Source organism: Ursus americanus, chromosome 20 (assembly GCF_024610735.1).
Source record: "Ursus americanus isolate L20-20 chromosome 20, mUrsAme1.1.p, whole genome shotgun sequence".
NCBI classification, from domain to species: domain Eukaryota; kingdom Metazoa; phylum Chordata; class Mammalia; order Carnivora; family Ursidae; genus Ursus; species Ursus americanus.
The window spans coordinates 29770795-29791308 of NC_142146.1; the positions used below are offsets into that span (position 1 = coordinate 29770795).

The 20514-nt window shown below is 37.6% G+C and overlaps 1 protein-coding gene across 1 annotated transcript in view; it reads left to right on the plus strand.

The window, feature by feature from the left end:
- Positions 1-20514, plus strand: part of DNAJC13 (DnaJ heat shock protein family (Hsp40) member C13) — a 119993-nt gene that overhangs the window by 80939 nt on the left and 18540 nt on the right. Inside the window, exons 35-48 of the mRNA XM_045791762.2 lie at positions 113-191; positions 1566-1701; positions 3646-3830; positions 4272-4346; positions 6938-7057; positions 8195-8374; positions 9106-9273; positions 11594-11707; positions 13023-13139; positions 14447-14624; positions 16290-16381; positions 18016-18115; positions 19985-20059; positions 20286-20398. Coding sequence (XP_045647718.1) covers positions 113-191; positions 1566-1701; positions 3646-3830; positions 4272-4346; positions 6938-7057; positions 8195-8374; positions 9106-9273; positions 11594-11707; positions 13023-13139; positions 14447-14624; positions 16290-16381; positions 18016-18115; positions 19985-20059; positions 20286-20398 — 1732 coding nt within the window. The remainder of the gene's footprint in view (positions 1-112; positions 192-1565; positions 1702-3645; positions 3831-4271; positions 4347-6937; positions 7058-8194; positions 8375-9105; positions 9274-11593; positions 11708-13022; positions 13140-14446; positions 14625-16289; positions 16382-18015; positions 18116-19984; positions 20060-20285; positions 20399-20514) is intronic.

The following is a 20514-nucleotide window of genomic DNA, read 5'->3' on the forward strand; positions in this document are numbered from 1 at the left end:
TTTATGATCATATACAATGAAAGTAAGGTTCTTACAGTATTGTTTTAAATGATGATGTAAAAGTTTTTCTTGCACCTTACTGTGTTAAAAAAATGATTTTGCTATTTAACAGGCATGATGAGAGCAAGATTAGAAAAGCTTACTTCAGACTTGCACAAAAGTACCATCCTGATAAGAATCCAGAAGGGAGGGTATGTACTGCTTTTGGAATTAGGATTTTTCGGTTGACTTCCTTTTGCTCTATTACTATTGTAGGTGGAGAAAAGATATACTTACTCCCTGTGCTAGTATCTGCCTCATAATAAATGCCCAGTGTATATTAAATTAACTTCTAGCCCACATTTCCGTGGTTTCTGCACTAATGGTCCTCCCTCAGTTTACCAAAAGGACTGCCCTTGTGACTAGTAACTTCTGGATATTTTCTCCTGAGAATTAACTCTAATGGACAGTCACATGAATAATTGAACATTAGGATGTGGATGGACTTCAGTCATTTGTAGATGATGTTACTGCCATCCAAATTGCTCTGGGTAATTTTTTTTTTTTTTCTAATGACATCAACTTAAAAGTAGAAAATTTGGATCGGATTTAAAGTTTTCAGGTGTCAACATTTCCTGATCCTGCCTCTTCTAGCTTCCCACTAAAATACCAAGAAAGATTCATAAAAGATGAAATCACACAGTAACTTCTATCACTAAGACTAATACAGTTTATTGCTAGAAACTTGGAGTAATTTCCACTGATTTCAAGGTTAATATCTTTTTTATTAGTGACAGACAGTATTCCTGAATGGGAAGACTTGGTATTGAAAAGATACTGCTTTTATATGTTTAAGACATTTTTAATCAAAAACTTGGAATTTTTTGAGAAATGTGTAGCAATTCACATTCATCTGGGAGAGAAAACAGGATAGGAAGAAATTTTTGAAATCAGTATTAAATTGCCAGACTTAACCTACCAGATGTTAAAATACTCTATATAGCTATGATAGTAAGACAATATGACCCTGACACGAGAGTCGACATGTAGATCAAGGAACATAATGCAGTGTTGTAACAGTTCAAGAGCATGGATTTAGGACTCAGACCTGGGTGTGAGTCATAGCCCATCACCAGTTGACTTTGTGATTGTAGGCAAGTTCTTTAACATTATCTAAAAAATGAGGATATAACTGTACACATCTCAATGGCTGTTTGGAAGATTAAATGAGGTTTATAAATACTACAGTGCCTGCTGTAGTACTCAATAATAGTAGCTCTTCTGTTATAACCATTTTTATAATAGCCCAGAAACTGTCTTTGGTGTGTATGAGTTCAATGTGGGTATAAACCTGGTGAAGAAGAATTTTTTAGTAATGGTATTAAGATCAATAAAAAGCTATTTGGGGAGGAGGAAAAGTCTTACCTTCCAAGTAGACCAGCTAGATTACAATTGGAATGAATTCCTTAATGTAAAAAAACTAATAACTGAAGAAGTTACTGGTAAAATACAAACCAGCTGTGTTCTGTTGAAGTTGTGGTTTGAGATGTTCCAAACTAAAAGTTATTATCATTGGTCATTTACAGGATATGTTTGAAAAAGTAAATAAAGCATATGAATTTTTATGTACCAAATCAGCAAAAATAGTGGATGGACCAGATCCAGAGAATATAATTTTAATTTTGAAAACGCAGAGCATCCTCTTCAACCGTCATAAAGAAGGTAAGGCATGTTATTCTCAAATTTTAGTTTACCTTCTAGGTAATTCTACCAGGTTACTTGTATCTATAGCATATTTTAATAGATTTAGAGTTATTATTGCAGAAGATTCTTAGAATTGGATTTTAGATATAGTGAAAGAGTGGTTTTCTGTCAGAAGGCCCAAAATGTTGTTTGTATTATACTTTCCACTTCTTACTTATGGTTTTCAGTATTTTGCATTTCCAGCAAATTTTCATTATTCCTTCCTGAAGGATATTTGTGTTCTGTGGGGGTACTTAGTTAGTTTTTGTGTTTAGCCATTTAGCAGTAAACATTAAATGAGATCTATAATGGATCTGGAATTTAAGGATCATTTCATGTTGTTCTTAAATCACATGTAAAAGACTGTGCCTGTTACAACTTTAAAAGCTTCTAAAAAATGGTCTGGTCTTTAAAAAGCAACAGAAACTTTTCACGTAATCATATGCTTCTCTCATACTTTTTTTTTTTTTTTTAAGATTTTATTTATTTATGTGACAGAGAGACAGCCAGCGAGAGAGGGAACACAAGCAGGGGGAGTGGGAGAGGAAGAAGCAGGCTCCCAGCGGAGGAGCCCGATGTGGGACTCGATCCCGGAATGCCGGGATCACGCCCTGAGCCGAAGGCAGACGCTTAACGACTGCGCTACCCAGGCACCCCTCTCATACTTCTTATTTCCTGTGGTAGCTCTCAAAATTCTCTGATCCTGGGATGTTGGGTGGCTCAGTCAGTTAAGCATCTGCCTTCGGCTCAGGTCATGATCCCAGGGTCCTGGAATCAAGCCCCGCGTCAGGCTTCCTGCTCAGTGGGGAGCCTGCTTCTCCCTCTGCCACTGCCCCTGCTAATGCTGTCTCTTTCTTAGTCAAATAAATAAAATCTTTAAGAAAAAAAACAAAAACTCTGATCCCGTGGGACAGTTTGAAAAACACTGTTTTGAAAGAAATAGGAATGATTGATTTCAGAGTACAGGATTATTGGGAATTTTCAGCATGTTTGCAGGGCCATTTGTGTAACAGGAGCACCCAGAAAGCCAGGAGTATATTGTAAACTTTAAAGGCTTTGTTGGGGACGGGAAGTTAGGTTCAAGACAGGTATCCTTTGGCTTGGGAACTGAACTTGGCTTGAAGTGTCCTGTGGGAGACCCATTTGCTCTATAGGATGATGTTGGGAGAGAAGGAAGAGAGGACGGTGGGGGGTTTGAGATAAGCAGGACTGTTGGGTAATTGAAGACAGGTGGGCTTGCAGTTTTAGTATTGGAGGGGACAGCATGGGGATCTAGCAATTTGAGAGCAGTGATTAATTGATTCACTTTTTCATGAGCTGAACAGGAGACATTTGTAAAGCATTTAGCTATATGGAATTTACCACTAATCAGAATGAGTTTAAAGAAGTCTTTTTCAAACCATTGGTTATGTTTTAATGGCTAGTAACTGTATGAGAGTGGTCGGTGTGGCTCATTGTTAGTTTATCAAGGTCATAATGTTTTTTCATGGTTGTGTCTCCCACTTATCCCAAAGGGGATTTGTTCCGGATAGGTTCTGGTGTGAGGTCCTGATCTGTCTGTGATGTCTGTGATTAAGTGAAAAGTTACAAAGATCCCATGGATAACATAGAAAATAGGTATTTTGAGAAGGATCAAAACCACTACACACTTTAGTTAATCTATCAGAAAATATTCTATTTTTCGTGGAAACCTTTCAGAGAAATCTGCCAAACCAGTGTGCTAGGAAAAGAAAGATTCAGGGGATTTATACCAGATTTAATTTCTTTTTATGAACCAGAATTAGGAGACATTTAAGATGTTAAATATTTTGTCAGTTTCTTTAAGGGAACAGAATTGAACAGTGTCAGAATTAACTTAAAACTGTGGCAATCAGTTTTTGTTTTGTTTGCTGTTTTCCCAACGCTAACCTTTGATTATTTCAGATTTACAGCCTTATAAATATGCAGGATACCCCATGCTTATTAGGACTATAACAATGGAAACTTCAGATGACCTCCTTTTCTCAAAAGAATCACCGTTGTTGCCTGCTGCTACAGAGCTGGCTTTCCATACTGTCAACTGCTCAGCCCTGAATGCTGAAGAGCTAAGAAGGGAGAATGGAATTGAGGTAATATGGAATGACCTCTGTGCTTCTCTTCAGGCTGGTTCAGGGAGATTGTATGACTTTTGGCAATAGAGAATTCACCAAGTACAAGTATAGTTGACACAATTTCTTAACGTTAATTTATTCTAGCAAATAACATGTTATGTTCTCCATATTCTGGTGTCAAAATTAAAAGTAGAATGGAGTTTTATTTCATAATGTGAATTGGAAAGTATTGGATTCAAGATTTGTAAACTTGCTGCTTACAAAATAGCTTATTGGGAATGTTTAAAAAGAAACTTCTGGGGAATCCTTTATTTGTTTGACAAATGTTAATTGAGCAAAACACATTTATTTACCAAGTATCTAATATTAAAAGGTTTTTAATATTTTATTCCTACCAGGAAAGGCTTTTCAGACTTCAAGTCCAAATGGAGAATTAATGGCCGACTTCTTTCTCTGCAGGTGTTACAGGAGGCATTTAGTCGCTGTGTGGCTGTCTTGAATCGTTCTAGTAAACCAAGTGACATGTCAGTACAGGTGAGGCTAAAATGTTTGGTTCTAAGAAAGGTACACTAAACTAATAGTAGTTCAGACTTGAACATCTATGAGGATCACTTGGAGGGCTCATGAAAGTGTGGGTGGCTGACCTCCACTCCCCCCCATTTTCTAATTCAGTGGTTCTGGGGTGGAAGACTGAGAATATGCTTTTCTAACAAATTGGTCTCTGTATCATGCTTTAAGAAGTACTGCACTAGTGTCATTTGCAAATATCTTCTCCCATTCCATGGGCTGCCTCTTAGTTTTTTTGACTGTTTCCTTGTGAAACAAATAATCAAATAAAAAAATGGGCAGAAGATAAGAGCAGACACTTTTCCAATGAAGACATACAAATGGCTAACAGACACATGAAGAAATGTTCAAAATCATTAGCCATCAGGGAAATTCAAATCAAAACCACATTGAGATACCACCTTACACCAGTTAGAATGGCAAAAATTGACAAGGCAGGAAAGAACAAATGTTGGAGAGGATGTGGAGAAAGGAGATCCCTCTTACATTGTTGGTGGGAATGCAAGTTGGTACAGCCACTTTGGAAAACAGTGTGGAGGTCCCTTAAAAAGTTAAAAATTGAGCTACGCTATGATCCAGCAATTGCTGTACTGGGTATTTACCTCAGAGATACAGATGTAGTGAAGAGAGGGCCATATGCACCCCAATGTTCATAGCAGCATTGTCCACAATAGCCAAATTGTGGAAGGAGCCGAGATGCCCTTCAACAGATAACTGGATTAAGAAGATGTGGTCCATATATACAACAGAATATTACTCAGCCAGATTTCACAAGAACGATTTCACAACATTTGCAGCAACATGGACAGGACTGGAGGAGATAATGCTAAGTGAAATAAGTCAAGCAGAGAAAGACAATTATATGGTTTCACTCATTTATGGAACATAAATGATCGGTAGGAGAAGAAAGGGAAGAAGGGGGGGGTAAAAAGAAGGGGGAATGAACCATGAGAGACTATGGACTCTGGGAAACAAACTGAGGGCTTCAGAGGGGAGAGGGATGGGGCAATGGGATAGACCGGTGATGGGTATTAAGGAGGGCACGTATCGCATGGTGCACTGGGTGTTATACGCAGGTAATGAATCATGGAACTTTACATCAGAAACTTGGGATGTACTGTATGGTGACTAACATAACATAATAAAAAATTATTATAAAAAAAAAAGTACTGCACTAAACCACTTGTGATCTAGTGGCTTATTTTTTTTTTTTTTCTTAGAGAATAGTATAATGAACCTTTCTATCCCCACCACTCAGTTTCAGACATTCGTCATTTTGCCATTCTTTTTTTTTTTTTTTTTTTTAATATTTATCTATTTGACAGAGATAGAGACAGCCAGCAAGAGAGGGAACACAGCAGGGGGAGTGGGAGAGGAAGAAGCAGGCTTCCCAGCGGAGGAGCCTGATGTGAGGCTCGATCCCAGAATGCCGGGATCACGCCCTGAGCTGAAGGCAGACGCTTAACGACTGAGCCACCCAGGCGTCCCCATTTTGCCATTCTTGTTTCATTTAATCTGCCCCCTTCCCTAATTTCCTTCTTTACCTCCATCCCCCATCCCTAGTATTTTTTTCCAGTTGTATTGAGAAATAATTGGCATGCATGTATAAATTTAGGCACATAGCTTGATGCCTTGATTTACATTTATTGTGAAATGATTACCACAGGTTCAGCTGACATTCATCGGCTTATATAAATACAATAATCCATCCCTATAGTGTTATTTTTTTTTTTTCAAGATTTTATTTATTTGACAGAGAAAGCACAGGCAGGGGGAGTGGCAGGCAGAGGCAGAGGGAGAAGCAGGCTCCCCACTGAGCAGGGAGTCTAATGTGGGGCTTGATTCCAGGACCCTGGGATCATGACCTGAGCCGAAGGCAGACATTTAACTGACTGAGCCACCCAGGTGCTCCCCCCACACCCCCCAGTGTTTTAATTGGCTTATTTTCTTTCTGTTAAGGTTATCATTGAATTCTTTGATAGAAAATCCATCAGGAATTCATTGAGATTATTGTAGAATGCATATTTTTATGTGATCCCTTTTTTATGCCAGCGGATTTTAGAATTTAAAACAATCGAGTTCAGGCTTTGTAGTTTCATCCTCTATTTTGAAGTGCAGTGCATACGTAGAATTGTAATTCTGCAATGTTAATAAGTTGGACAAAAATACCTTAATCCAGAGTTGGCAAACAATTTTTATAAAGGGCCAGAGAGTAAATATTTGAGACTTTCAGGCTATATACAGTGTCTGTTACATATTTTTTGTGGTTTTCTTTACAACCCTTTAAAGGTATAAAAACCATTCGCAGCTCCCTGGCCATACAAAAACAGGCCACGCTTAATTTGGCCCATGCACAGCGTGGCCATTGGTTGCCAGCCCTGCAGCTATGGGAAGTCTTATCCAGAAATACTGGTGATTCAGTAGAAGTGTTCTTTTTAATTTTGGAGCATCATATATAACATTAAGCATTATCCATGAATCTGCTGATCTGATTTTTGCTGTTTTAAGTAAGGAATGCACATGTAACTCTTTTATTTGCTCTGTTTTATTGTATGCAGGTGTGTGGACACATAAGCAAATGCTATAGTGTGGCCGCTCAGTTTGAAGAATGTCGAGAGAAGATCACAGAAATGCCTGGCATCATCAAGGATCTCTGTCGGGTGCTATATTTTGGCAAGGTACAGTTCATCTTTAATGCTTTCTGGATGCAGTAAGCAATGGGTGTTCTGGTCAAGTATGTAGCCAGTCCCCATTTATAAATAAGCTCTTTTCCCCAAATTATTTTTATGTGCATTATTTGGATCTCTTAAGTCATTTTTCATAGAACCCTTGCTGTAATTGGAGGCTTTTGTTCTTAAGGTGGCCCATAAGGAATAAAACTAAAGTGATACATGTAAAGGAAAGTGTCAGTCACTGCCTGGTGGGAAGGGCTTTGGGGAGCTGAGAACTTAGCACTTCCTCCCAATCCAGTCCTGCTGAGGGCAACTGGCTGGGGGTAGGTGGAAGAGGTGCCTGGGAAGGGGAGAGAGATTTCTTAGATAACTGGACAGAGTGAGTTACATTGGAATAGAACAGGAGCGGGGTCCTGATCCTGGACTGAGGTATCTAGAAATAAGGAATCTGATGAAAATCTATTTACACGTTATCCTTAGAAGTATTTAATAAAAATACAAACTCTAATATGAGGAAGCAAATCCACATACCTGCACTAAAGATACTGCTGATACACTTAAGATCCTAGCATATGAGTTGCTGTTAATGCCTTATCACTATTTTTAAAAATTAAAGATACGAAAAATGATGAAAACTGTATTCCAGAGTCTTTGAACACTAGCTTCAAAGATAATTCTGTGTCTTTGTCACTGGGTCACTTTTAATTTTAGGCTTTAAAGGGTATTGGATTCAGATTTAAATTGGAATTGAAACTATAAGAGGAGGTAAACATCTTTGCACAGTAAGATAGCTAGCTTGACATGCATTCACAACCAGTTTCTCTTAGGAGTTTTTTTATTTTTTTTATATTTATTTATTTATTTATTTATTTATTTATTTATTTATTTATTTATTTATTTAAAGATTTTATTTATTTATTCGACAGAGATAGAGACAGCCAGCGAGAGAGGGAACACAAGCAGGGGGAGTGGGAGAGGAAGAAGCAGGCTCATAGTGGAGGAGCCTGATGTGGGGCTCGATCCCAGAATGCCGGGATCACGCCCTGAGCCGAAGGCAGGCGCTTAACCACTGTGCCACCCAGGCGCCCCACTTAGGAGTTTTTTTAAACCCTGTAATTAATTTCATCATTCTTATTCTCTCAGAGTATTCCGCGGGTTGCTGCTCTTGGAGTTGAATGTGTCAGTTCTTTTGCTGTGGATTTCTGGCTACAGACACACCTATTTCAGGCTGGGATTTTGTGGCATCTGCTTGGTTATCTGTTTAATTATGACTACACACTAGAAGAGAGTGGCATTCAGAAAAGCGAGGAAACAAACCAGCAGGTAACTTTCACACTGCTCTAATCTTGAATTTGAACCCAACCGTAGGTTAATACCAAGTTAATACAAAGTGAAGTTCCAGTTATCCAGAGCCCCACACATAAAGTGTTTTTCTAGATAACTAAGTTTATTGCTCTTTAAGCCCCAAAGCTTTTTATCTTAACCATTCGTGCTAGAATGATTCAAGGGGAGGGAATTTGCAGTAGCATATACTGGATATAACAGTCTTTTCTTGATTACTTATAATCACCTTTATGATTGCAAAATTATGGTTGTGTAATGTAGGGAAATATAACGGTAATATTGGGCTGTTGGGGCTAGCTGCCTCTAGATACTTGAGTACTTAACTGATATTCTTGAATATTTTTCTGTCTCTCCTTTTTTAGTCACTGTCATTCATTATTCCTATTGTTAGTGTGTTTCCTCTAGCAGGCAAGTCTGCCTGCCTATCCCCTACTCATCACCCCAAATGTGCTTCTTCCAGTTATCTGTAAGATATTATGTTGGCTATAAATGAGTATACAGATTCTTATCTTCCTTTGCGTAAGTGAAAGAGTAAGCTCTAACGCCCAAGTCCCGAAAGGCAGTGTTGGGGACTTGCTTTCTGCTCCTTAAATATGTCCCATATAGTTTTGTTTTGTTTTGTTTCCATATGGTTTTGATTCCATAAAGGTACCATGTTACGTATGTAATATGACAGATCTACTTCAAAGTCTTAATTTTTTTTGTAATAGGAAGTAGCCAACAGCCTTGCTAAACTGAGTGTCCGTGCTCTAAGTCGCCTTGGAGGGTATCTGCCCGAAGAACAGGCAACCCCAGAAAATCCAACCATAAGAAAAAGTTTAGCTGGCATGCTGACACCCTATGTTGCTAGAAAACTTGCTGTGGTTAGTGCTACGGAGGTACGTGCTTCAGAGGTAGCCTGGGTTTTGATGAATATTGCAAATAGTAGAGCAACACAACAATGGTGATTGCTCTAGGAAACCTAAAAATTGAAAATGTTCATGTTTGTTCTCTCATCCGAGAAGTTCAGTTTATTGTGGATTGATGCTAATGATATCAGCTCTACAAGCCCACTCTTTCTGCAGGGGGAAATAAACTTTTAATGTTTCTCAGCTCTGGAGCCCACCATACTTCTTACCAACCTTGAGTCACAAGGGGACAGGAAAAGAGAATGAACTTGGAAATGGTGTTTCACAATGGGCAGAGAACTGGGAGTTAGGACACCTAGAGTCTATTTTTGGCTTTTTGTTTTTTTTTTTTTTAAGATATTTATTTGAGAGAGAAGAGAGAGAGCACATGAGTGGGTGGGAGGGACAAAGGGAGAGGGAGAAGCAGACTCTCCATTAAGCAATGAGCTTAACTTGGAGCTTAATCCCAGGACCCTGAAATCTTGACCTGAGGTGAAGGCAAACACTTATCTGACTGAGCCATCTATGCTCCTTATTTTTGGCTGTTTCTTACAAGTAATCTCTAAGTTAGACTCAGGGTTGAAATCCTAAAAGCTAATACACACAGACACAGACACACACACACAGACAGAGACACACACACACACACATGCATTCATGACAGAAATCAAGCATGACTTTGACAGCTGTCCCAACCTCTTTGGCCTCTTCTGGGAGGATTATTGAGAAACAATCTAAGAATGTATCATTAAAGAATTAAACTATAAAAATCCATTCATTAGAATACCATGAAGCCTTAAATTGTAAAGGTATATTTAAAGATGTTGAAAGATGTTTAAAGTATTTTAAGTGAAAAGGCTGAAAATCCCATTTTTGGTATTAAAAAAATGGACGGATCTGTACTAAATTGTTAACCGGGTTATCCCTGAATGGTAGAATTGTTGGCTATTTTTATGTTTTCTCTAATGATTATCCAATACTTTTGGAAGGGAAGAAGTCCTCAGTGTTCCAAATATAAAGTATTCTTAGAATTTATTAAACAGTTTTTGTTAATTCAGTCTGACTCTTTTTGGTGTAGGCCATTGCTTTTCAGTGCCCCTTGAGTAAGAGCGAAGAGCTTTAGATGCCGCTCTTGATCTTTGTACTTTTTCTGAATTTTGTGTTCATCAGTGTGATACATTTTGCTGGTGAGACATTCTTTCCAGAAATACTGGCAGGTTGTTGATAAGCTACAGGGAGGGGAAAAAAGACATTTCAGAATCTTGGTCTGAACGCCATCTGGATTTTTCAAAATGCTTATTTTAAATCACCAGTTCTCAAAGTTTTACAATTCTCCTAAGAATATATTCTTTTTTCTTTCTTTTTTTTTTTTTTTAAGATTTTATTTATTTGTCAGAAAGAGGGGGAACAGGCAGGGGGAGCGGCAGGCAGAGGGAGAAGCAGACTCCCCGCTGGGCAAGGAGCCCGATGCGGGACTTGATCCCCAGGACACTGGGATCATGACCTGAGCTAAGGGCAGACAGTTAACCAACTTAGCCACCTAGGCATCCCTCCTGAGGATGTATTCTTTGTTATTTTACTTAACTAGTAGTTAAGATTGTAAAAACAGGTTAGTTGGTTTTGTCTAAGATGAAGGTACTAACCCACTGATTTCCTGCTTGCATAGAGCTTTTAAGTGTAAAATGTACAAAAATTTGTATTAAAACATTCGAAGGAGAGTCAAATGTCTATTTATATACTTCTAATCGAGGAGAACTAAATAAACAAAGGGAAAGCACCGTGGATGGCCAAGCAGTCGAAGCTATGCCTTCAGAACTGCTTAATGCAGCCTTGAGTCTGGGTTTGGCCGAGAACATCTGAAGTGACTCTCTGCCCATAAATTTTGCTTCCCTTCATAGCAGTATGCTTCAGAAAGACTTAGATTTTGTGTTCAGATATGTTTATATAAAGTTAGTATGATTCTTCCTAAGCTTGTGTTTATTAAATGTTTCAGCATAAACTATCTCATAATTTTCATTGTAGTAGAGCAAATGTTAAGGATATGAAGTCATACAGACTCCGATTTGAATCCCAGTTTTCCCCACTTAAGGCCTGTGCTGTGTGACCTGGGACAAATCATTAGATTGCTCTTAGCTTTGATTTTTCTCAGCTGCAAAATGGATAGTATCAATAAACTTGTTAGAATTATTGAGACCCATTATACTTAAGGCACTTACCACAGTGCTTGGCATGTCCTCAGCAGTTTCAATAAATGATAACTCGCACTATTTTTTTTCTAAATGTTACAAAACAGTAATATTCTGTGTCCTAGATTCTGAAGATGCTCAATAGCAACACTGAGAGCCCCTATTTGATATGGAACAATTCTACAAGAGCAGAACTGCTTGAGTTCCTTGAATTCCAACAAGAAAACATGATTAAAAAAGTATGTTATTGTTTCGTAAACTTCTGGGGTAACTTGGTCTCAAAAAGTATTCTCTGGGAACATAACTCAGTACTGACAAGACAGAAACGTACTGATTCTCCATTTGGTGTTAAGCAGGCCTACAGGTTTTTGCCACCCGATGTGTGGCCCATGTAAAAATGGTGTTCTTGTACTTAATGATATATTCGTGTGTGTTGTTGTCCCGTTTACATGTAGCTGTTCCCCATTTTAATGAATTTTTCTCTCCAAAAGCGCTCTTGCAGTTGTTCTTTTCAGCCTCTTTTCCCAGTACATCAAAGTTGCTTTCTGGTATCAGAATCGAACAGTTTCTCCTGTCTTGCCACCTTCAGATGGAGAATCTATGAAGCTATGAAAAAAAAAAAACACAGGACAGTACTTGTGTCCAATAAGGATAAGGCCTGCATAATCCGTACACTAGATGGTTGAGACTTGATGGTTTAGCAAACAGTTATGTTTATGGGCTTAGAACTTACTAAACACCACTATGTCCTGAATTATTCAAGATTTTTTTTTAAAACTCATTTCATGATAGTCACTCAGAACTCTATATAGATCCAAGTTTTGAGAATTGCAGAGCTGGGGAGAACAGGTCTCACATTTTTATACATCTGTTCTTTTACCAGAAGAAACATAATAGCATCTTCTCTTTGTTTAGCACTTTATAATTTATTGTATACTTTTACTTACCATTTCAGTCCAACTTAAATTCGGTGTAATTCAACCTAAATCTTCATTGGTACTGTTTTTCTGTCATTCCTCCTTTCTGTCTTTTTCCTTTTCCTTAAATAGAAACTCTTCCTGGTTTGGCAACCTCTATAATATTACCCTTTTTTCCCCCCAGAGACTCTACTTTCCAGCACTTTCGTTCAGTGTATTACTTTTTAAAGGCCAGTCCAGATGTGTTCATTTCTTAGCTCCATCACCTTAGAGCTGAATAGGCCCAATGTCTGCTGAGTGGAGTGAGAAGAACCAAGTGTCATACTTGCTTTATAAACATTAGCTCTAAGGCATTTCATTGGATGACCTCTGCGATCTTCTGAAATTTGAAAATGAGTTATAATATTAACCTTTGGACTACAAAAATAACTCTATGCTTATTCCAGAGTTCATATTATTGTAAACATTAATACTGCATTGAGTGCTATGATGTGTGTCCCACCACATTTTTCCTGTAGAAAAGAAATGGAACTTCCAGGCTTATTGATCTGTTATTAAATTGAATATGGTTAGATTTATAAACCAGATACTGATGATTCTGATTTACATCTAACAGTCTATTTTCTTTTTTAAAAAGGGTGATTGTGACAAAACTTATGGATCAGAATTTGTCTATAGTGATCATGCCAAAGAACTTATTGTAGGGGAGATTTTTGTTAGGGTGTATAATGAAGTCCCTACTTTCCAGCTAGAGGTAAGCTCTCTACTTTTAGTTTTGTCTGATACCTTCAGTCATTTGTTATTGAAAGCTACCAGTTTATTCACACTGAATAAGTTGAAATAATACCTGTTCTTTGCCAGATGCCTTATACTAACCTGGGTATGTGATGGGGTTACCATTGGTAATTTATAACTGCTTTATTTTGCATGTTGAAGAATTTAGTTTTGTGGATTCATGAAAATAAGTTATTCCTTGCCTGGCTATTTTTTAATATTTTATGCATAATGCTACCTGACTGTGTCGTGTGCATATGTCTTCAACTTACTAGTCTCTCCTGTAAGTGCAAGGTCGTTTATACGTTCACTCCATCGTGTAGAATATCAGACCAGCAGAAGTACTTCTCTGGCCAGTTCTTAGAGGAAAATAAGAAAATACCAGTGGAAAGCAAAGAGATTTTTTAAGAAAATGATTGAGGTCAAACCATGTCATTTCATGTGATGATCCCTAGTCACTTTCAGAAGGAAATGAGGAGCTCTTTCATCTTCAAGTGCTTGGTGATCGTGTAGGAATTTTTTGTTGTAGTTTTTTCTGGAGGGAGTGGAAAGGAGGATTTGGTGGTTGGTTGGTTTGTAAGGAGGGAAGTGAGGCTTTTTTTTTTTTTTTTTTAAGATTTTATTTATTTGAGAGAGTACAAGCAGGGGGAGTGGCAGACAGAGGGAAGGGAGAAGCAGGCTCCCTGCTGAGCAGAAAGCCTGCCGTGGGGCTGGACCCAAGCCAAAAGCAGACACTTAACCAACTGAGCCATCCAGGCGCCCAGTGAGGTTTTGTTTTAAAGTTTGCACTTGGGTAAAAAGGAATTTACTAAACTGTAATATATGTTATGTATCACAGAATAATGTATATAAATAGCTGTTAAGCAGAATGAGTTCATTGATTTGTGAAGTCTCTTTGAAAACTGTCCTTCGAATTTATATTCTAAATAAATATTTTTTAAAGTATAAAAATATAACCAAACTGTAGAAGTTACATATGGTGCTATCAATTACTTTGACTTGTAAAATGAAGAGCTACACTAATTCAGAATTGATACACTTAGGTCCTAATAGGAGTCTATCAGATCTTTAATGTAGTAGGACAAAAAAAGTTGAGAAATGCTTTCTAATGCAACTGGGTTTTACTCCCCCCACCTGCCCCAAATCCATAGGTGTTCATGTATATGTATAATTTAATCATTCTATACCTTGAAGTTTTTTGGGGGGAAGGGGATGGGTGTTGCTCTGGAGTCTTATAGTTATTTCTGAGGGCACACATGTTTGTAAATATTTCTCCACTCAACTTAGGTTCCAAAAGCATTTGCTGCAAGTCTTTTGGATTATATAGGCTCCCAGGCCCAGTACCTCCACACGTTCATGGCTATCACACATGCTGCAAAAGTGGAGTCAGAGCAACACGGAGACCGCTTGCCAAGAGTGGAAATGGCTTTGGAGGCTCTGAGAAATGTCATAAAATATAATCCAGGTGTGTGACCGTACCCTTGATCCGTAAGATCCTGACAAAAGAAGGGCCCTAAAAATTCTGGTTCTCAATTTTATCAGAGAAACTCTAAGAAAATAGTGTACTTGGTTACAATGTTTTACTTGGTATAACTTAATAAGAATTGAGCTCGTAATATTTTTACCTGTAAACAGTAGGGTGGAAGGAGGGGAGGTCAAGGCATCATGTTTAGAATTCATATCTCTAAGCGAAAATGAGTCTCAATGAGCTGAAAAGGCAGAATAACTTGATAGTATTAAATTTCACATTGATGACCTAAGTTGACATATAAGTACTTAAATTAGATTGATTTATTAGGTGACCTAATTTGTCTCTAACACAGTGCTGTGTACATATGGGCGATTAACATTTTTGAGAAACTACCTGAAGGTTTTGGTGTATAAAAATTGAAATAAAGTGTGAGTTTTCATTCTTAAACAGCCTTAAGAGGACATTTCCAAAAATGTTACCACTCTTGCCTGACAGCAGGGAGATGCATGAGTGAAAATTTGAAAGCTTCTTCTAATTTTAACTTTGATAACAAATATGGAGTATAAAACCTAAAACAATACAAATTAAGTAACTTGAAGACCCCAAATCCTTTTTATTAACGTTTATCATTAACCTTCAGGTACTCTTTCGTTCTTTTCTGTATATATTACAGTGCTATAGTGGTTTGAAAATGAATTGAAAAGCAGTCCATTTATAGAATATTTTCAGACTCCTTTGAGGAGTCTTAGTGAATTATCTTCTGAAGCCTCAAAAAATTACAGACTCTGCTGTGTGTTTTACTACCATATAGTAAAAGGAAAAATACACTGAACAGAATCTTCATTTTTTTTTAAATGTTTTTTTATTATATTATGTTAGTCACCATACAGGACATCCCTGGTTTTTGATGTAAAGTTCAATGATTCATTAGTTGCGTATAACACCCAGTGCACCATGCAATACGTGCCCTCCTTACTACCCATCACCAGCCTATCCCATTCCCCCACCCCCTCCCCTCTGAAGCCCTCAGTTTGTTTCTCAGAGTCCATAGTCTCTCATGCTTCATTCCCCCTTCTGATTACCCCCACTTTCTTTATAGAATCTTCATGTTTAGTATTTTTATTCTATGAACAGAATGGTAGTAAATGTATGGGATTGGGATTTGAAGTGAGTAGGAATGGAAATGCTATTCAGTTTTTATGTATTTTCACAAGGAGTCCTTTGTATATCCACACAGTTGTTTGTAATGTAGCCCTCAACTGGCAGAGTTCTAATTCAGTCTAAATTAAATGATGTCACACTCTCCCAAAATATAATTAGGCTGAGGGGGGTAGCTCTAAGGTCTAGATGTAAAGAGTAAAATTACCACCTTATACCCTTATTTTTTAAGTTGCATTTGGATTGTGTGTTTGATATATTTCTTGTTTTTAGCCTGAGGGCTAGTGTGGATGGAAATGAAAACAAAACAAAGAAATTCTATCTTTTTGCCTCTTAAGATTGCTGCTTAGGAGGTACTCCATTTCATGTCACAATGTTGGGAAAGGGTTATCAGAGACTTATAATTGACAGTAAACAACGGTGTAGATCAATTTTCTGAAGGTCTGTACTTTAGAACATCTCTTAGAAATAAAAGATAAAGCTTTTGTTCTTATTCCCTAGGCTCTGAAACTGAATGCATTGGGCACTTTAAGTTAATATTTTCTCTTCTCCGAGTCCATGGAGCGGGTCAAGTGCAGCAATTGGCTTTAGAGGTAAAGGAATTTTATATTAAAGCATGCTGTCTTTCCTACCACTACTATATGTGGTTTAGGCCTTGATTAACTACCATCTGAGGTTGAATGGAAGTTTGCGTGTATTTTCTTCTTCTTTTTTTTTTTCATTTAATCTATTAAGCCAAGTAAATATGTTCTTAAAATTTAAATTAGTATACTCATTTCGAAGAGCAAACATGCACAGTGTTGTTCAGTCTGGTTCCCTGTGTGGTCATTGTCATGCATCAGACCTTGGGATGCATTATGTAGTGTCATGCAGTGTGGGTGAAGGAATGGGCTTTACTGGGGAAACTTGGAAGCCAGAGATGACAAGAAGGGGGGGGGGCAGGATTTCCCTGATCTCTCAGTGTCCTCAGAGACCAGGGCATACTGCTGGCCACACACTGTAGGTTTGTGTTCAGAGGACAGACCTACCCCCTTCCCTTCAGTTACTGTCCCTTTTTATAGATTAATACAAAAGCAACCTCTTTAGTGAGGGTTACAGACAGACAACTGGGTTTTTATGCTGTTTACAGGAGCTAAGAAAGCCAGCTGCTCAGAACCTTTGGGCTTTAGAGGTCCAAGAGAAGTTGGAAGTCCCTTTTTTAGGAGAATGAAACCACTGGTCCAGTGAGAAGCTGGGTGAGGCCTTTTCTTCTGGGAGAAGCAGGAGGTCCCTGGCTACAGGGGTCTCATTGTCTAGGCAACCCAGAATAAGCTCCCAGGATCACTTTTCAGATGATCCTGCTAATTGTAATGTACACAGTTTATTGTAAAGAACACCAAATTAAACCCTGCAGTAACAGGTTTATGAGCAGTTTGTGAATTAGTTGTATAATATGTTCTTAAGGTTGCATTTTGGTTTAAAAGATTTTTTAATAAAATAATACATGTTAAATTGGTCAAAAAATCTTAACAAGCATGTTCTTTTAATTGAAAAGCGTGTTTCTCTACTTAATTCCTCCATGTACCTTATAACTTTTCAAATGAACATTATTAAATCTAACGTGTTGGTTTGAGATGCTGACCACATGGTTCAAGTTAAGTGACATTGATCTTTAGGTGTAGAGTATAAAAGTTAGACTTGAGAGGTCATCCTCTTTGAAAGAAAAACATGCCTGTTTCTTTATAATAGGAAGATAAACTAAATCTTTTGTGCTGGGCATTGAAGACATTTACTTTCTCCCTCTAAAAGCAAGAAGTCTGTCCCAGTAGTGATAATCATTATCTTCCTAATCACTCCCCACCCCAGTTCTGTGATTGGAATACATAGTTTTGGAGCATGAACCAGTATCGGATTGAATGCTTCTTAATAACCTCTAGATGGTGACTTGTTTCTAAAGTATTTTTTAGATTATTACATTTAATTCTTACGTCTAAATCAATAGGAAGCTAATATATATAATACATACATGAGCATTAACATTTTTAATTATTTTTATTATTTCACAAAAGATCAAAGTAATAAAGCCAGTCTTTTAAAATTAAACTCTTAAAAATTATTTTCCCTTCCATACATTTTTTTCACTTTTGTGAAGCTTCAAATTTACTTAGGTCTGACTAATTGGACTTAATATTACGTAGGTCCAGAATTATTTCCCAAACTCTTAATGTCCTGTTGATTTAATTTTCAGGTTGTGAATATAGTGACATCTAACCAAGATTGTGTCAACAATATTGCTGAATCAATGGTTTTGTCCAACTTATTGGCTCTTCTGCATTCATTACCATCAAGTAGGTATATTTCATGAACTGAGTTTTGGAAACCACAGCATGACCAACCTATAGAGGGAGCAGTTGCATAGCGAATAGAAAACCTCTGATAAAACATGGTATCCGTATTTACTTTGGAATCTTTTAAGTGGTATTCTTTATATTAAAGTTGTCTTCCCAGTTCAGAAGTTGAAACTTAAGAGAGGTCCAAAAGCAAAGGAAAATAACCTAGGTTTTTCAATTTTCTGAGTATGGTATGCACATGAGTAATTGAGAATTGACCCATGGTGTATAAAGAAATATCATTGGTCTTGGATGATAGGAAAAAATGCTTAAGATAAAAATTACCTTGTTTTCAGCTTAGAGTTCAATCCTGCATTATTTGTCCTTTACTGATTTGATGCAGATAGAGGTTATTACCACCAAGGTGAGATCAGTTTTTAAAAATATACCTATCTTATTTCTTGAATACACCCTGCACTGATATAGGCTCCTTTTAAACTATGTGGTTGTCTAACATACTAGTGTGTGTTTGTGCTGGAATCAACCTTGAGATTGCTTTTCAAAGGCAACTGCAGTATAACTCCAACTTCATCACTGACTATCAGAATACGTTGCTCACTTGGCTTTGCCAACCCCTTGGAGCCATGTTGCTTGGCTCACAGCTATCCACCTCCTTGAGAATAAGAACCTGCCTCTTTTCATTTTATGCCTTAGTGCCTTGCACACAATAGTGCAAGTTCAGTGACTTGAATGGAGTTGAATTGCCATTGAATAATTTTCTTTTCTTTAGTAAATGACATTTGAAATCGTTCTCTAAAATGACAGCATTTGAAAGTCATTTGCACATTATTTATGTCATACTTAATAACTTTAGTTTTTCTTTTTTATTGGTTTTCAGTAGCTTTGTGAGACTTCAAACAATGCAAAATAACACTGACGACGTAAAGAATGTTACAAAAATCATAATTGGAAAACTATAGTCCAATCAGTATTTTAAGCTTGCAGGTGAAATGGCTGACATCTAGATATCTCAGCCTACTCTGCTGTCATTTGTATTTTAGACTAAATTATCTGTCTCCACTGTTTGCTAAGGGATATTAAATACATAAAATATTTAACTTTCCTGTATCCACTCCAAAGACTTGTTTACCTTTGAGACTATGTTTTAACAGTGGCGCATTTTCGGTAAAGTATTGTTGCTTCTCTTAGGAACCTCCTTTTGAATTTGTGTTCTCCTGTATGTGAATGGAGCCCAGCCCAGGGACCAGCCTTTGTTGTTGCTTCAGCGTCAGCCTAATACTTGGTAGCCTCCAGCCTTTTTGCCAACTCTTACCCCATTGGTCACCTGTGTGTCATTGCTATTTGACTCTGAAAGCTGAGTATACTTTGATGGCAAGGGATGAGAGGTGTGTAGGCTGTGTCCAGAAGGATACTGTCATGTCTTAGATTGGAGCAGTGTCTTGCAACTGCTGCTTCCTATTCACTTCTCTAAGGCTGTAGCACCAGATAAAAATCTTCAATGCCTGACCAGTGTCTTCAGGGTAGTGCCAGGAGGTGAGAAGATTTTGCCTGTGTAGTGAACAATAAGGTAGGAAAGCAGTATGGCACAGTGGTTACAAGTGTGAAGTTTGGAGTCAGAAAGACCTCTGTGTAAAACCCAGCTATACCACTCACTAGCTGTGACACCATGGACTGTTTTAAACTGAGCCTCATCTTCCTCATTCCTAATAAGGCCATGATAATACCTATCGCTGGTTATTGTGAAGAGATAAGTATGATACCCTTTGTAGAACACCTAGGTCAGTGCCAGGCACAGAGCTGATGCCCAGTAAATGTCAGCTAATGTGATGATGTGATACATTCCTTGAAATATCTTTTACCCTGCAGGTCGCCAGCTTGTTTTGGAAACTCTTTATGCTTTGACATCAAGCACAAAAATAATCAAAGAAGCAATGGCAAAAGGTAATATATAGAGTGCTTTCTCATCCAGTCATGCTCAGAATAAGTGAAGCTTATTTTGAACTATTTTGTGCAGTCTAATAAACTAGAAGAATGCTTTGGAAGGCTTATAATTTAAAAAAAAAGTCATACTGCGTTAAGTTGAAATAAAGTTGAAAATGAGTTCAGCTGATGAGAAAAGTCATATTCTTTATAGTATAAATGCTAATTCTTTTTTTTTCTTTCATAGGAGCTTTGATTTACTTACTAGATATGTTCTGCAATTCAACACATCCACAGGTTCGAGCCCAAACAGCAGAACTTTTTGCTAAAATGACAGCAGACAAACTAATAGGTCCAAAGGTGAGCGCAAAATAGGTCCTTAGAAAGGAGTTATTTAAGCTCTGTTACTTTGATATTGATTTCATGAAGTGTACCAAAGTCTTATGGTGAGGATAAGGACATGATCTGATGTGAAA